Source organism: Pagrus pagrus (genome assembly GCF_965226575.1).
Source record: "Pagrus pagrus genome assembly, chromosome: 4".
Lineage (NCBI taxonomy): Eukaryota > Metazoa > Chordata > Actinopteri > Spariformes > Sparidae > Pagrus > Pagrus pagrus.
Genome location: NC_140188.1, coordinates 683,338 through 699,948, shown reverse-complemented (window position 1 = coordinate 699,948; position 16,611 = coordinate 683,338). Strand labels below are relative to the sequence as shown.

Here is a 16,611-nt window from a genome sequence, read left to right as displayed (position 1 = left end):
TTGGCCTCTAGCCTATATTTACATCTGCCAACGAATAAATGCTAACTCAGGCCAGAGGCAAAAAATCAAGGGACAGCCCTGAAAGATTCCAACACCCATTGGAAATGTGTTTAACTTTGTGCAGAGTAAACAGAAACAGCTCTAACTTTGGTTATATGAGCCATAGACCCAAATGGATGAAATCTGTATTGTTTCTCCTTAATCCCAGGTTCGACAATCCGGCACTCTGAAATAATCTTTTCCACAGCCTGGGCCAAGACCTGCTTTCTCTTCCTGAGTTGCCAGAGGGTTTGCCAGAACTTCCTTTAGGCAAACTGAAAGTCCTCCTCCAAAGCTCCTCCCACACCCAAGTTTTTCTTCAGTGACTGCTGAAGCTGCAACCCTTCTGGCCTACCGGTTCCTGTCCGCTGCTTCAAGAGACCTCTGGGCCAAATAAGCTTAAAATGCTTCCTTATTTTATTTAGTTATTTATTGTTGATGGTTTATTTGATTTGAGGAACAGGTATAACATACATCAACAAACAAATAGCTTTCCAACGTATCACAGTGTTTATGAAAGATACTAATTTGCAACACCCATCCCTAGAATGGCTTTCATGAAGTTTCTTCCCCTCCCTTTACAGCTTGACAGCTTCCCTCACCGCCATTGTCCAGTGCGGGTTCTTGGGTTGCTGCCAAACATGGATCAATGACCTTCTGAACACAGCATGTTGCCTCTACAATGGAAACCTTGAGCATGACCCTCTCAGATGTGTCCATGTCCCCAACCTCCCCTAGGATGCACAAAAACTCTTCTGAAGGTGGGAGCTGAAGACCCAACGGACAGTTCCCAGTTCATCCTCCTTACTCATTCTGATGATATGAACATAAAATCAAGCATCGACCTTTGGCCTAAGGTGGCCTGCCACCATGTATGTTCCTGTGCCCAGCCCCAGACTCCTGGCAAGCTCCCCTTGCAGGTCTGGCTCAAGAACGCAACTCCTTCATAACTTTTGATTCATATTTTAATATGATTATGTAAAGCCTATGATTATTATTATAATTATTATAATTATTATATTTTGCTTTTCTAATGGAAACGGGCTCCCAAATAAGTTACAGAAACTATACAAAGATAAATTATTTCTTACGAATGGGGCACAATCTGGACAAAGCGACAGCACATTAGCATCTTCAGGATGTGCTGTCGGATCTCAGTGGTTCTGATCCCATAAATGATCGGGTTGAAACAGCTCGGGAACAGCAGATACATGATGCTGCAGAAAACACGAACACCCGCAGGAAGACCATTTCTGATCCGGTACGACAGGAGAGCAACAAGAGCGACAGTCAGGCTTACGATCATGACCACGATGTGGGTGATGCAGGTGTGAAGCGCTTTGACCCCTGACCTGCCGGACTTGAGCACAGAGCTGAATATCACCACATAGGAGGCAGAAATAAAGATGAAGTCTGCCACTGGATTGAGGAAAATTGTCAGTAACCCCACCAGGTTGTTGATGGCTGTACTTCCACAGGCCAGCTCCACTAAGGCCATGTGCTCACAGAAACAGTGGTTCATCACATTTCCAGCACAGAACGACAATGTTCCTGCCAGACTCACAAACAGTGTGACCAGGAGGACATTTCTGACCACAAGCGGGATTATAAACTTGAGGAATTTGGGTAAAGCCATGTGTTCATGGTAGTAAAGGGGTGTGCAGATGGCAAAGTAGCGGTCCAGTGCCATCCATACAAGAAACGTAGAATGAAAAGATGCAATAAAATGAATGAAGTGCATCTGAACCAGGCAGCCAATCAGAGAGATCCCCCTCCAGTCAAACAAGAAGCTCAGCAGCATGTTGGGGACGAAGAACAGCGGGTAGCTCAGGTCCACAAAGGCCATGCCGGCCATGAGGATGCACATCGGAGAGTGGAGGCTCCTCTGTGAAATGACGACGTACAGCAGCAGGGAGTTGGCCGACAGTGACACAATGAACATGATGAAGAAGGGGATGAAGAGGACGGGCCTCAGTGCTCCGAGTTCACTGAACCCATCGAGGGTGAAGTGTTTGTGTGAAGAGATGTTCTCCATCCTCCCTCCTCAGAAAACCTCCTTGTTCAGAGTTTCAGTTGAATCAGCCTGAAAACAGAGAGAGACCAAATGATTTGAACATCTAATTTCCGAACTACTCCAATGTACATCAATGATCAGCAACAACACCAAAAGTACTAACCGGTGAAGTGAATAAGACTGATCATCTAACTACAGAGCAATGTTCTGCTGGGAAACCTTGACTCCTGGCCTGGCATTCGACCCAAACACTCTTGCAGACTGAGTGCTCTGCCTCATGACAGTGGACCCCCAGTATGATAATCACCCTTCAACACGGCAAAAACTGCTCAGGAATGGCCTGAGTAACGTAAAATAAACTGAATGAGTAGTCTCCAAATTCCCAAGACCTTAATCCGATCAAACATCCATGAGCAAGCCAGAACAAGTCTGAAAATTGGAGGCCTGACCTCACAACACACAGGTCAAATAATCTGTTCCCATTGCCCTAATGAGAAACACCACAAAATACCCCCCGATGCCCGTGTCCATACCTCCATGGGTCAAGAAAAACCCAATCCACTGTGGGGCCTCCATAGATAGGACTTGTTCCAGCACGTCCCACGTATGCTCAGTCTGATTGGAATCAAAATTTTGAAGCCAGATTATCATCGCCTTGAGCTCTTTGGCATGTTCCCCGAGCCATCCCTGAGCAGCTGTTGTGGCATGGCAGAGTGAAGCTACCATGAGGGGGTGTATTTGGTCTGCAACGGCGTTTGCATTAACATTAATGGCAGAACCAGCAGAGCAATGCATTATAAAGAGATTATCAACATTTTTCACTTGTGGCTGATCATAGTATGTTTGTGTAAGATGCCTTCAAGTTGTACAAATCAACTTTAGAAATAATCATCTTATAAAACAAAAGAGCAGGTCCACCGCCAAAATTCAAACCACACGACTGGAGCCAGCTTTCACTCTCTGGTATCCAGCAAACAATTAAATCAAATTTACTAAGTTAATTAAATTCATATAACTTAAAGTCACATATACTTACAAGTTTGTCTCAGAGGAACATACATCACTGCATTCTTTGACCATCAGTACAATTCATGAAAACATTATGACTGGTTCATGTCTTCTCGTTCAATTATCACAATCATCCAATAATTTAATTATTGACAATCAGATCATTTTTAACGTAGGCCCTAGTACCCAATGTCTTTTATTATATGTGAACTGTTATATAAAAACAGACACATAACTGAAGGGCCTTTTGATGTTTAACTTACATAATCATCTCATCTAATAGTGAGTTTAAAAACATTTTAAAAAGGTAAAAAAACAATTTAAGTAATGTATTTAAGTCTGTCCCATTTTTAAGACTGATAACCTTATATCAGCAATATTCAGTGTTTGTTTTCTTGTGAATAAGTAAAGCCAATCTGTAAAGATAGTGCTTCTCTTGTTCAAAGAAAGACACTTGTAGGACTTCAGCACCATTTTGGATTAACATTATACTTTGCAAATGTTTATTTGACCCAAAGATCAGCTGAAACAAGTTGCTTACTGTAAGGAAACTAAGGAACAAGAATGTGATAACATCTGCCAAGATTTTGGACATATCTGGATATAGTAACTGTGATAACATAAACCCAAACTTGTTATAATTATCTTGTAATTATGGGCTGTATCATTGGGTGATGCTGCCTGATCTGCAGCTTCTTGGGCCACATTGTTTTTTCTGATAATCTTTCTCTACACGTCATTCCAGTCTGGATCCAGCTGTCTGCTCTGTGGAGACGACATACAGAGGACTTTATCTTGATCTTAATCCAGGGTCAAAGCATACAGGCTGTTGAATGTTGTACCTGTGAGGAAAATCGGTGATTTTCAGCTTTTTATATCAATCTGACTTGATGCTAAAACAGTTGTGCTCAGAAACTACGCCGACTTTAAACACAGCAACATTTACCACATTTCTTAATGTTTAACAGTAAGTCTGTGTTCTGGCTACATGTGAACTTTGAAAGGGCTCGACAGCAAATATATACAAAGAGAAAAACAACACATCAACAGCATGAAACATTTTGGCAAACAAACCTGACAAAAAGCAGAGCTGGCTCATCTCTCCTCAGGGGGTTTGGTTTCACACTGAAGAGAGAACTGACAATTAATCCAAAGATTCAGCCAGTTCAGTCATAATCTAACTTGTTTCAGGTTTAGTGAGACAGACAAAAGAACAGGAATCTAAATATATAGCAGTATAGAAATTATCTGAAACAATCTGAATTGAACTGTCTGATTGTTGAAGAAATTCAGATTTCAGGACTCAAATATAACCTGACGAGCTGTTCACAGTTCAGCAGGTTTCACCTGTAGTTGGTGTTCAGGAGTTCATCACTTAACGTGTCCTGTCTGCAGCTGTTGACTCTCCTCCATCCACCTGTCCCTACTGAACACTGAGTCAGCACTTTTATATCCTCCGTCTGATGCTACCATTGGTTGAAGAGACAGAGAAGTTGGACTGAAAGTCACCACAGTGTCATGCAATCAAAAAACTAACAAAGTCAGGAAAAGTTAAAAAGTTATTTCCAGCAAAGCAAGAAAGACAGAACAGAGTCTGAATGACTCAACGTCAGAGTTGTTGCTACCTTGTATGCACGGATTTGTAATTTGTTCTGACAATTCTTCCCTTACATTTACTAAATTTCACTCAGATAATTTTTTATCTTCAAGGTTCAAGGTTTGTTTTATTTTACAAATCATTTTAAAATACAAAATACAATTTCAATTCATAATATACAGCAGACATGATCTTGTAAAAAGGGTAACCCCAGAAGCTTATAACTTCTCTGAGGTGAAGTTGTTGTTGGTCCTGCAGTCAGTTATGGAGCAGCACCCACTGTGTTACTGGCAGATTAGCAGCAATGCTTCTGTGTGAAAGTACACGCAGATGAACGAAATCATTACCTCAAGTTGTGCCAGTAATATAATTATTACATGACTTGACCCAAGTCATAGTTGAGCCGAACATTTGAGGACTTGAGACCTGCTTGGCTAACACTGATAAAGACTCAACTTGACTCTGACTTGATAATAATGACTTGAGACTTAACTTAGAATACAAATAGGTGACTTGACTTTTAAAAATCTAATATTTGCACACTTTGCAATATTCAGAAGTTGCTTCTTTTTCCTTGAACATGATTGGCTGATTTTCAGTACAATGTGCGCAAACCAGGCAACCAACTAGGAAGCAGCAGTCTGCTAACACATGAAGCAGATATCATGGAAGACCTTCATCAAAATAATAAAACTTGGTTTCTAGGATTGTTCAGAATCAGAAACCTTTTATTGTCATTGCACAAGCGTACACCGAAATTCTAGCAGCATCCGAGTATTTCACACAAACATAAAATAAAGTAAAAAGTACAAGGCAAGTAAGTAAAAAGTACAAGGCAAGTAGTGCAATGTAAGTGTAAAAATATAAATAAATATTTGCAGTGGTGCAGGTTGTAAGTATGTACAGTAAAATAGTCTTTGCAATATTGCACATTGTCCTTGGGTGGTGTGTGTGTGTGTGTGTGTGTGTGTGCGTGCGTGCGTGCGTGCGTGCGTGCGTGCGTGCGTGCGTGTGTGTGTGTGTGTGTGTGTGCGTGTGCGTGTGTGTCAATGTCAGTGCCCGTTTGTGTTCAGTGCAGTGATGGCTTGTGGAAAGAAGCTGTTCCTGAGTCTGTTCTGGTTTTGATGGACCTGTAGCGCCTGCTGGAGGGTAACAGGTAGAACAGGTGATGTGCAGGATGGGTGCTGTCTCTTGTGATTGCCTCTGCTCTGCTGAGGCAGCGGGATGTGTAATGTCTTTGAGGGAAGGGAGGGGGCATCCGATGATCTTCTGTGCTGTCCTGACCACTCTCTGGAGACTCTTCCTATCTGCCTCGGTGCAGTGGGAGAACCACACCGTGATGCAGTAGGTTAAGATGCCCTCGATGGTAGAGCGGTAGAAAGTCACCAGCAGCTTCTCGCAAATGTTACTTTTCCTCTCAGGGAGTGCAGACGCTGCTGTGCCTTCTTGACGACAGCTGAGGTGTTTGCAGACCAGGAAAGGTTAGCAGAGATCACGGTGCCCAGGAAGGTGAAGGCTCTCTCCACGCAGTCGCTGTGTATGTAGAGGGGAGATGGATCTGTCCTGTGTTTCCTGAAGTCCAGGATGATTTCTTTGGTCTTTGTGGTGTTCAGAGACAGGTTGTTTGCTGAGCACCATTCAGACAGTTTCAGGACCTCGTCCCTGTAGGCAGACTCATCTGCCCCCGTGATCAGTCCCACCACCGTCGTGTAGTCTGCGAACTTAACGATGGTGTTACTGGAGTGGGCGGGTCTATAGTCTATGGCAGGCCTATTCGACTATCGGCCCGCAGTCCGGATACGGCCCTTTTTAATTTTTTTATGGCCCGCAAGACTGCCAGTAAATCACGGTGTGTGATTCGTGTGATATAATAAAATTATGGTATACCGATAGCTCTGAGCTGACTCAAAAATATCTATGTCACGCAATACTACGCACCTACGTGCTGGACAGGCATGTGCTGTGATTGGTTGCTACACTCGCTCTGCACTTGCACTCAGCTCGCAGGTTAGAGATGAAGAGGTCAGAGTCAGCTAAGCTCACACCGCTTTGCAACATGTCGCTCTCAAAACCCAAAAAACGAAAAATTGATTTGGAAAACCGCCAGTTCAAGGGCGAATGGACGGACAAATATTTATTTGTTTTGCCTGCCGCAACAAGTAATAAACTGGTCTGCTTACTGTGCAACGAATGCATATCTGTCATGAAAGAATGCAACGTGAAGAGGCACTACAAGTCAAATCACGGCTCGCCTTTTACTGAGGCAGAGACGGTTAAAGACTGTATGCTTGCTGTCATAGATGAAGTGGTTATTGATGAAAAACTGAAGGAAAGCGTCACCTCATCCATTAAAAAAGTGCCTCTCTCGGACACATCAACTCTTCGCAGAGTGGAATTACTCGCAAAGGATGTCTCAAGGAAGCTTTTGGAAAGCCTCAAAAAAGCTGATGTGATGTCTATCGCTGTGGATGAATCAACCGACTGTACTGACATGGCTCAGCTATGCATCTATGTCAGATTTCACGATGGAGTGCGCTTTAGAGAAGAACTTTTGGGGCTTATTCCGTTGGACGGACACACAACAGGTGAGGTGATGTTTCAAAAGATTGTCGCATTTTTGAACGAGCGTGAGCTGGATTTACAGAAAGTTTGCCTTTTGGTTACCGATGGCGCTCCAGCCATGATTGGTAGATTACAAGGGCTGGTGGCGAGGCTATCAACCGTAGCCCCACATATGCAGTTTTTACACTGCATCATTCATCAGTCTGTGTTGTGTGCAAAGCTGAGCGGTGATCTGAAAAACACCATGGACACCGTCATGAACATTGTGAATTTCATCCGCTCAACCTCCAGCCTACAACACCACCTTTTCCGTATGATGCTTGCCGACATGTTTGCGGAACACACGGACTTGCTTGTTCATAACGATGTCAGGTGGCTAAGCAAGGGAAATGTTCTGGACCGTTTCTGTGAGCTCCACCAGGAGATTGTGTCTTTCCTTCGTGTGTGTAAACACAAACGGGCAGCAAACCTCCTGGAGCGCATGCTGGATGAACAGTTCATGGCAGAAGTGTACTTTCTGTGTGACATTTTTAGACACTTGAACACTCTGAATCTTGAACTGCAAGGACGAGAAAAGTCTATTGCTGATTTGGTTGAGAAGCTTTGTGCTTTCAAGACAAAGCTTACAATTTTCACAACAGACCTAACTGCAACAGGATTGCTGCACTTTCCACGACTGCGTGCATTCATGAACACAGCACCCGAGGCACGGATAACACCCGTCATGACAGATTTCATGACAAAACTGACTGAGAACTTTACAGAGAGATTCCAAGGGTTCAACATTCCCATTGAAGTATTGCACTTTGCTCGTGACCCCTTTTCTATCAAACCTGAAGCAGACTTCTGTGCAAAAGCAAAAGAGGTAATGTCTTCTATTGATGAGAGCATCTCTCAGATGGAAATGGTTGATATGCAATCCTCCTTTGCTTTAAAACAGCACTTGCAGTCTGAGGGTGCAGAGAACTTTTGGTCTAACCATGTTAACCAATATCAGTACCCCACAACAAGGAAAGTGGCCTTGCTAATACTGACAATGTTTGGGTCCACTTATACGTGTGAGTCTAGCTTTTCTCATATGAATGCCATCAAAACAAAGGCACGTTGCTCCATGACCAATGAGGAGTTGCATGAGTGTCTTAGGATTGCCCTTACTACCTATGAGCCAAACTATGTTGAAATAGCAAAGTCAAGGCAGTGTATTTTTTCCCATTAACTTGAACAGGCTCAAAATGACAGCAGTGTGATGTATGCTAATTTTACATCACATGAGGCATGTGATGCTGTCTCTGTGACAACAGCTTTGTTTTATGTTTATTATTTTGTCTGTTTTACTGTTCAGCTCTAATACATTTGACTGTGGGTATGGACCTGCTATGTTTGGAATTGTTTATGTCATGTTATGTTGTGAACAGTCCATTTATTTTTGGTCTGATGGCTTTGTTTTGTTCATCTTGAATGTAGCAAAATATAAATATGGACCTTGGTTAAAAAGCTCCTTATGTGAAATAAGGATATTAGAGTTAAAGAAAATGGATATGTGTCATTCGTTCATACTAATATAATATCTATTATCATCAAGAGTTATTTTTTAGCCATTAGTTGACAAATATTCTGTGTGGCCCACGAACCCCCAGTGATTTTCATATTCGGCCCACTTGCTATTGAAGTTGAATAGCCCTGGTCTATGGTGTAGAGAGTGTAGAGCAGCGGGCTCAGCACACATCCCTGTGGGGAGCCCGTGCTCAGTGTCCGGGTGGAGGAGAGGTGGTGTCCCAGTTTGACTGTCTGGGGTCGGTTTGTGAGGAAGTCCTTAATCCAGGAGCAGGTGAGTGGGGGGAGTCCCAGGTCTGAGCTGCAGTCAATGAAGAGCATCCTGACGTAGCTCTCCCAGTGTTTCAGGTGGCTCAGCGTGGTGTGGAGTGTGATGGCTATTGCGTCCTCTGTCGACCTGTTCGCTCTGTAAGCGAACTGGTGAGGGTCAAAGGAGGGAGGGAGGCAGGTCCTGATGTGATTTAGGACCAGCCGTTCCAGGCACTTGGTGATGATGGGTGTGAGTGCAACTGGGCGGTAGTCCTTGAGGCTGACGGTGGTTGATTTCTTCGGTACTGGGATGATGGTAGCAGACTTCAGGCAAGCTGGGATGGTGGACTGTGTCAGGGAGAGGTTGAAGATTGTGGTGAAGACCTGCGAGAGTTGTGCAGCGCAGACCCTGAGCACCTTCCCCAGAACACCGTCAGGTCCAGAAGCTTTCCTGGGGTTCACCCTGCTTAGCATCTGTTCCACCTCCTGTGCCTGCACAGTCAGTGGTTGGGAGCTGGAAGCTGGATGGGGCTGGGGTGGTGTGGCTGCAGACTGTTGGGCAGGGGTCTCGAAGCGTGCGAAGAAGGAGTTCAGCTCCTCTGCTAGTGCGATGCTCGAGTCCACGCCTGTGTTGGTCTGTCCCCTGAAGTTGGTAATCTGCTGGGTTCCCTGCCACACCTGCCGAGGGTTGTTGTTGGAGAGGTGGTTTTCAATCCTCTGTCTGTGCTCTGCTTTTGCTTTCCTGATTCCTCTCTTCAGGTCAGCTCTGGCAGTACTGTATAGTTCTGTTTCCAGACCTGAAGGCGGTGTTTCGGTCTTTGAGGAGTGTCTTGACCTGGCTGTTCAACCAGGGCTTCTGATTGGGGAACACTCGGATGCGTTTATCCACTGTTACATTCCCCATACAGAACTTGATGTAGGATAGTACAGCCTCTGTATGTACGGTCAGGTCCTGATGTTCAAAGACACTCCATTCAGTGTGCTGGAAACATTGCTGTAGTTGAGGAAGCGCATCTTCAGGTCAGGTCGTGATGGTCTTGGTCACTGGAGTTGTGCTTCTTCTTAGAGGTGTGTATGCAGGGGTAAGGAGCAGAGAGAGGTGGTCTGACTGGCCTAAGTGTGGGAGTTGTATGGCTCTGTATGCATGTTTAATGTTTGTGTAAACATGATCTAAAGTGTTTTCCTCTCCAGTAGTACAACTTACATGTTGGTTGAATTTAGGCAGGACAGACTTCAGGTTTGCCTGGTTAAAGTCTCCTGCAACAATGTGCACGCCGTCGGGGTGAGACCGCTGTAGTTTGTTTATTGTGTCTGACAATAGCGAGAGAGCTATGCTAGTGTTAGCAACGGGTGGTATGTAAACAGCCGTGATTAGCATGACTGTTAGCTCTCTGGGCAGAAAAAAAGGACGGGCTTTAATAGAAATGAACTCTATGTCCGCAATGTGTATGGGTGACTACGTTGTTTTTAGACCAGTCGTTGTGCACGTCAATACACAGTCCACCATCTCTGCTCTTACCGGAGTCTCTGTTGTGGTCCCATTGGTGCATGGAGCGGCCTGCTAGCTGCACGGCGACGTCGGGCATCAGCGGGTGAAGCCAGGTTTCAGATATGATCAAAACACAGCAGTCTCGAACATATCGATTACCCTCAATGAGTAGTTCCAACTCATCCATTTTGTGGATCAAGGATCGTGCGTTGGTGAAAAACATACTCGGGAGGGGAGGCTTGTGTGGGTTTCTCCTCAGTCTGGCTAGTAATCCAGACCGACAGCCTCGCATCTGCTTCCTCTCTCTTCGCCGCCTCCGCCGCCTGCCGGCACCGACAACAATCCACGGAGCACCCTGTGACCTCGCTATGGCGTTTGGAATGTCGTAAGATCAGCTCGACTCTACTGATATTGTCGATCTGATGCTATGACCTATGTCCAGTAGCTCCTGGCGACTGTAGACGTGGCTTGTGAGCGAAAAGACATGCGAAACACACAAAAGAAAAAGAAAAAAAACGGAGCTGCGAGCCGCTGCGTCTGTGCCGCCGCCATCCATCCAACATCTTTCACAGTTGATGAAGAGAAGATCGGTGTGTGAGATCAGCAGGTCAAAAATCAGTGACAACTACTACATCCATCTTCGTCCGTCACTACAGAACCCACAAAGAAAGGTACGTACAGTAAATGTGTCTCTTTGTTTTTTTGTCAAACATTAGCTAGAAAGCTAACAGTAAGCCTCAGCTATGACAGATTTGGCTGTGTGTTGATTTTGTATTTTATTGAGAAAACGTTTCGTGTATGTTGTAATGTAGAACACAATCGGGGGAATTGATTCAGTGAATATAACCAGATGAATGATGTGGGCACATTAGATGCTACCAGAGCTGCCCATGATTAAATGGTTACAGGTGTAACATGAGTCTTGTCATTACATGCCATTATACCTTTATCTCTGCTGTTTTAAGCACCTCTTTGACCCAGGATTAATTTGAATTGTGTACCCGCTCTGTTACTGTATGCTTATAATGCATCATGGTCATTGTTCATCAGAAACGGCTGTGTGAGAGCAGGTAAAGGTTGTGGTAATGGTTTGTTTATTATTGTATTATATTTGTATTATACTTGTGTTTTTTTCTTACTTGCTCCTTTAACATGTTCAAAATAAATTTATTCTACTTCAATTCTGAGACACTGACTTCTTTGCTGTGCAGAAAATTGTTCACTGCCTCCTGTCTTGTTTACAGTTTATATTAACAATATCACATTATCCATAACAAAGTGTAACACCCATCTTTATGCAGATGATGGAGTTCTTCACTGAGACTGAAATCCCACAGATCATCTAACAAACTGGCACTCTTTAATTTGAAATCAGTCTTAAATGTAAACACCACCAAATATATGTTATTCAGACATAGAAGTAAGACTCTTCATGTCACACATAATTCAATATACACAGAACCACATGGGTCAATGTAGGACCATTATATTAACCCCCTGCCCCCCCAACAGGAGCCTCCAGGCGACCAGGTTGTCCAGATGCCTAGGATGAAAGACCCTCATCAGGGTTGAGTCCAAGACGTGGGAGTGTGGACTCCACAGCGTTTCTCAGGACCATAACCTTTCCATTTCACCAAGTACTGTAGACCCCGGCCGCAGGCAGCGCATGTTCAATTATAAGCAGGATGGTCATCAATGATCTGGTCATGTAGAGGGTGACTGGTAGGAAGACACAAATGGCTGAAAGACTCTGGCTTCAGCTGAGAAACATGGAAAGATGGGTGGCTCCCGGTCCTGGATAACTTCAGTAACTGTATCTGGATTAATGATTCTTTCCATCTCAAATGGACCAATGAAACGACATGAGAGTTTCTTAGAGTTTCTGGGACGTAGTTGGAGGCTGGATCCAGTTGTGGTCTGCAATGCGCTTGTTGTTGGCAGCTGTTCTGAGCAAGACAGCACAAGCCTTTCTCCACATTTGTGACAGCACCAAAGGTGGATCTGGACGGAGGGCACAGAAATCTCTCCCTCTTGGGCTGGGAACAGTGGCTGTTGGTAGCCTAGAGAGCTCTTAAAGGGGACATGCCAGGAAAAAGAAGAGGGGAGATAATGATGTGCATACTCAACCCAGGCTAACTGAGTGCTCAAGGAGGGGTCCTGGTTGGTCCCCTCGTTTGGCCATTGGTCTGGGGGTGAAATTAAGACAAGAGGCTGACAGGGGCACTGAGAGTTGGCAAAATGTTTCCCAGACAAGTGGCGCCTTGGAAGGGCGAAAAAGGCAGATGGTGAGGTTGACTGTGTTACCCTCAGAGGGAAGAAGACCAGAAACACAGTCAAAGACAATGTGAAACCAGAGGCAGAACAGGCAAGAGACAAGAGCCCCTGAAGCATCTCGGATGAAAGCTCAAGTATCAGCCGCCACATTAGGAAATCAGAAGTCCCGCTTAAGGAGAGACTGAGAGTGCGACCAATTCCAGGGTAGCAACAGAACCAGGAAGAGTAATCCCACTCAGTCACAGCGATGTCTGATGTGTCATCCTCAATTTGAACTTTATCTAAACAAAGGTTGAATAAATCAATGAATCAATAATTTCTGACGTACCACGAGTGTCTTCATTTTTGTCATTAGGAACTTTCAATTTTTGTTTGGCTTTCCTCAAAGAAATGGATTTCAATATTATAGAGTCATTTTACATTACAGATTCTTATGAATGAGGCACAGTTCGAACAAAGCGACAGCATGTCAGTGTCTTCAGGATCTGCTGTCGGATCTCAGTGGTTCTGATCCCATAAATGATCGGGTTGAAACAGCTCGGGAACAGCAGATACATGGTGCTGGTAAACACCCAAATGGCTGCAGGAAGACCGTTTCTGATCCGGTAAGACAGGAAGGCAACAAGTGCAATGGTCAAGCTGACAGTGATGACCACGATGTGGGTGATGCAGGTGTGAAGCGCTTTGACCCCTGACCTGCTGGACTTGAGCACAGAGCTGAATATCACCACATAGGAGGCAGAAATAAAGATGAAGTCTGCCACTGGAGTTAATAAAATTGTCAGTAACCCCACCAGGTTGTTGATGGCTGTACTTCCACAGGCCAGCTCCACTAAGGCCATGTGCTCACAGAAACAGTGGTTCATCACATTTCCAGCACAGAACGACAATGTTCCTGCCAGACTCACAAACAGTGTGACCAGGAGGACATTTCTGACCACAAGCGGGATTATAAACTTGAGGAATTTGGGTAAAGCCATGTGTTCATGGTAGTAAAGGGGTGTGCAGATGGCAAAGTAGCGGTCCAGTGCCATCCATACGAGCAATGTGGACTGAAAAGTTCCTAGAAAGTGAATGAAGTGCATCTGAACCAGGCAGCCAATCAGAGAGATTCCCCTCCAGTCAAACAAGAAGCTCAGCAGCATGTTGGGAACAAAGAACAGCGGGAGGCTCAGGTCCACAAAGGCCATGCCGGCCATGAGGATGCACATCGGAGAGTGGAGGCTCCTCTGTGAAATGATGATGTACAGCAGCAGGGAGTTGGCTGACAGTGACACAATGAACATGATGAAGAAGGGGATGAAGAGGACGGGCCTCAGTGCTCCGAGTTCACTGAACCCATCGAGGGTGAAGTGTTTGTGTGAGGAGATGTTCTCCATCCTCCCTCCTCAGAAAATCTCCTTGTTCAGAGTTTTAGTTGAATCAGCCTGAAAACAGAGAAGGAGATTTGAACATTTAACCTCACAACACAGTGGAGCATCTGTTTCTTTCTAGTAGTAAAAAATAACTTTAGAAATGACTCTTCTGTTAACAAACGAGCAGGTCCATTATGGAAATCAAACAACAGGACTGGAGCCTGCTTTGACAGATGTACTGTAACTGTACAACATACAAAACTCTATTCTTTGACCAACAATTCAGAACTGACATCACTGAACCAGACATAGAATTATGATATGAAGAAACAAAAGCACGATATTAAAAGTGTACAAATAACATCAGCAACATAAAATAATAATAGTAAGTTGAAACGTGACAGATGTTTTGTATCGATAATGTTTGACAACAAAGTGGAAAAAAGGAGCATAATGATCAGTTGAAAAATCACATAATGGTGATTTTAATGTTCTACACAATGACGTTAATCATATGTGAATATAACTGTCACACATTGACAGATGGCTGATTGGCCTTTTGAGGGGTTTCATCTGTTTAGGAAACAACACTGCAATAATAACGCGATTATCTGGTCTATTACTGAGCATAAAAAACATAAACAAAAAACCCAACACATCTACTGCGATAACGGAAGACCCAAACTGTAGTTTTGCAGTTTGTAAAGACCTCTGAGGAACATTTGTGATTATCAACTTAATAAATAAATGTACATTTACTACATTTCCTAATATTAAACATGGGTCTGTCTTCTGGCTACATGGGAACTTTGAAAAGGGCTTAACCACAAATATATGACAAGAGAAAAACAACACATAAACAGCATGAAACATTTTGGCAAACAAACTTGTCAGAAAGCGGCGCTGGCTCATCTCTCATCAGGGGGTTTGGTTTCACACTGAAGAGAGAACTGACAACATAATGGAATTAATCCAAAGATTCAACCACTTATTCCAGGTTCAGTGAGACATAAAATCCTCAGAATAAATATATAACAATATAGAAAATCTATGAAACAATCTGAGGTGAGATAAACTTCCACCACTGTCTAATTGTTCCTTTAATTTGAAGGAAATCTGATTTCAGGACAAACAAAGAGTTAAACCTGACGAGCTGCTCACAGTTCAGATCTGTAGAAATCAGCCGGTTTCTATCCAGACTCATCCAACAGTCCCTTCTGAACACTGACTCAGCACTTTAATACCCTCCGTCTGACGCTGCCATTGGTTGAAGAGATAAACAAGTCGGACTGAAAGTCACCACAGTGTCATGCAATCAAAAGTAAGAACCAAAGAATGGAAACATGTTTTGAACACTTTTGAGAGATTCAGAATTGTTGCCCTTACTGGCATCCCAGCCCAATCCATGGAGGCCCTGCTATGAATTTGACTTGGCTCTGACCTGTTGAGGTGTGGACACAGGAACTCTGGGGGTGGTCTTTTGGTGTCTGGCACCAGATCATTGGAAACATAGCCTTTGATTCCCCCTTTTTGAACCAAAGCAAACCAAGGGCTGATTCTGGGCTGGTGCTAGTGCTGGTTTAAACCTGTAAACCTTTTGAGAACCAGATTACTTTTCCATGAGAGCCACCGTAGAGTCACATCATTCGGTCATTGTATACATCTCTAATTTTGCAGCGCCGCAAGGAACATCTATGGTGGACTACATGAACTCTTTACAATCGTCCTCCTGGCTTTGCATGCCTACATCCAAACATGACTGGTCCTTCGACCACTGTTGCTTCGATTAGTGAAAATAGTTAAAATGTTTTGTGTATTCTCTCTCATAAGTTAGAACACGCTACACTTACTGGTTGTTAAAAATGTTTGTCATAGACTGTTTCAGTTGGTCCTTGGTCACAATAACCCGCCCCCAGCCCAGCCTTAATCAGTTCTTTGTTCTAGACCGGTGTTGGTGCCCCTTTGGAACCTTGTGCCCAGATGGAAGCGAGTTCTTTGGCTGTCGAAACACAAAGAGCTGGTTCCAGATTAGGCACTGGCTCTGAACCAGCAACTGAACTGACTGGTATGAGTCCTGTGGATTGCGAGGTGGGGGCCTCCATGGATCAGACTTGTTCAGGCTCAGTTGGCTTCAGATCTTGGGGGGTTGGAGGCCAGGTCGATGCCTTCAGCTCTTTGTCACATTCTTCAGACCATTCCTCAGCAGTTTTTGGAGTGCACGCAGGGTGCATTACCCTGCTGGGTGTGGGGCGCTGACACCAGGGAGTGCCACTGCTGGACTTGGTCTTCAAAGTCAACAATATTGCTCAAATGAAGCAAGGTAGTGGATTACCTTGTAACAACTTAATTACACAAGCATTACCATGGCAACCTGTGGACATTGCTGCTCCTGAACCTCAATATCATTTACTTATTGTTTTATCAGGGTCAGCAAAACCATCCTATGTATTTGATCTGACTGTGAAGATTT

At 44.1% G+C, this 16,611-nt stretch overlaps 2 protein-coding genes across 2 annotated transcripts; both read right to left on the bottom strand.

The window, feature by feature from the left end:
* Positions 1 to 1,126: 1,126 nt before the first annotated feature.
* Positions 1,127 to 4,162, bottom strand: LOC311255711 (olfactory receptor 52K1-like; the record flags this gene model as incomplete). The annotated part of the gene is made up of 2 exons (XM_084350360.1): positions 4,136 to 4,162; positions 1,127 to 2,122 (listed from the first exon to the last, which is right to left on the bottom strand). The coding sequence occupies exon 2, from the start codon at positions 2,072 to 2,074 to the stop codon at positions 1,127 to 1,129; it is 948 nt and encodes a 315-aa protein (XP_084206486.1). The 5' UTR covers positions 2,075 to 2,122; positions 4,136 to 4,162.
* Positions 4,163 to 13,217: 9,055 nt separating this feature from the next.
* Positions 13,218 to 14,165, bottom strand: LOC311255710 (olfactory receptor 52K1-like; the record flags this gene model as incomplete). Its single annotated transcript, XM_084350359.1, has 1 exon — positions 13,218 to 14,165. The coding sequence occupies one exon, from the start codon at positions 14,163 to 14,165 to the stop codon at positions 13,218 to 13,220; it is 948 nt and encodes a 315-aa protein (XP_084206485.1).
* Between the last annotated feature and the right edge of the window lie 2,446 nt (positions 14,166 to 16,611).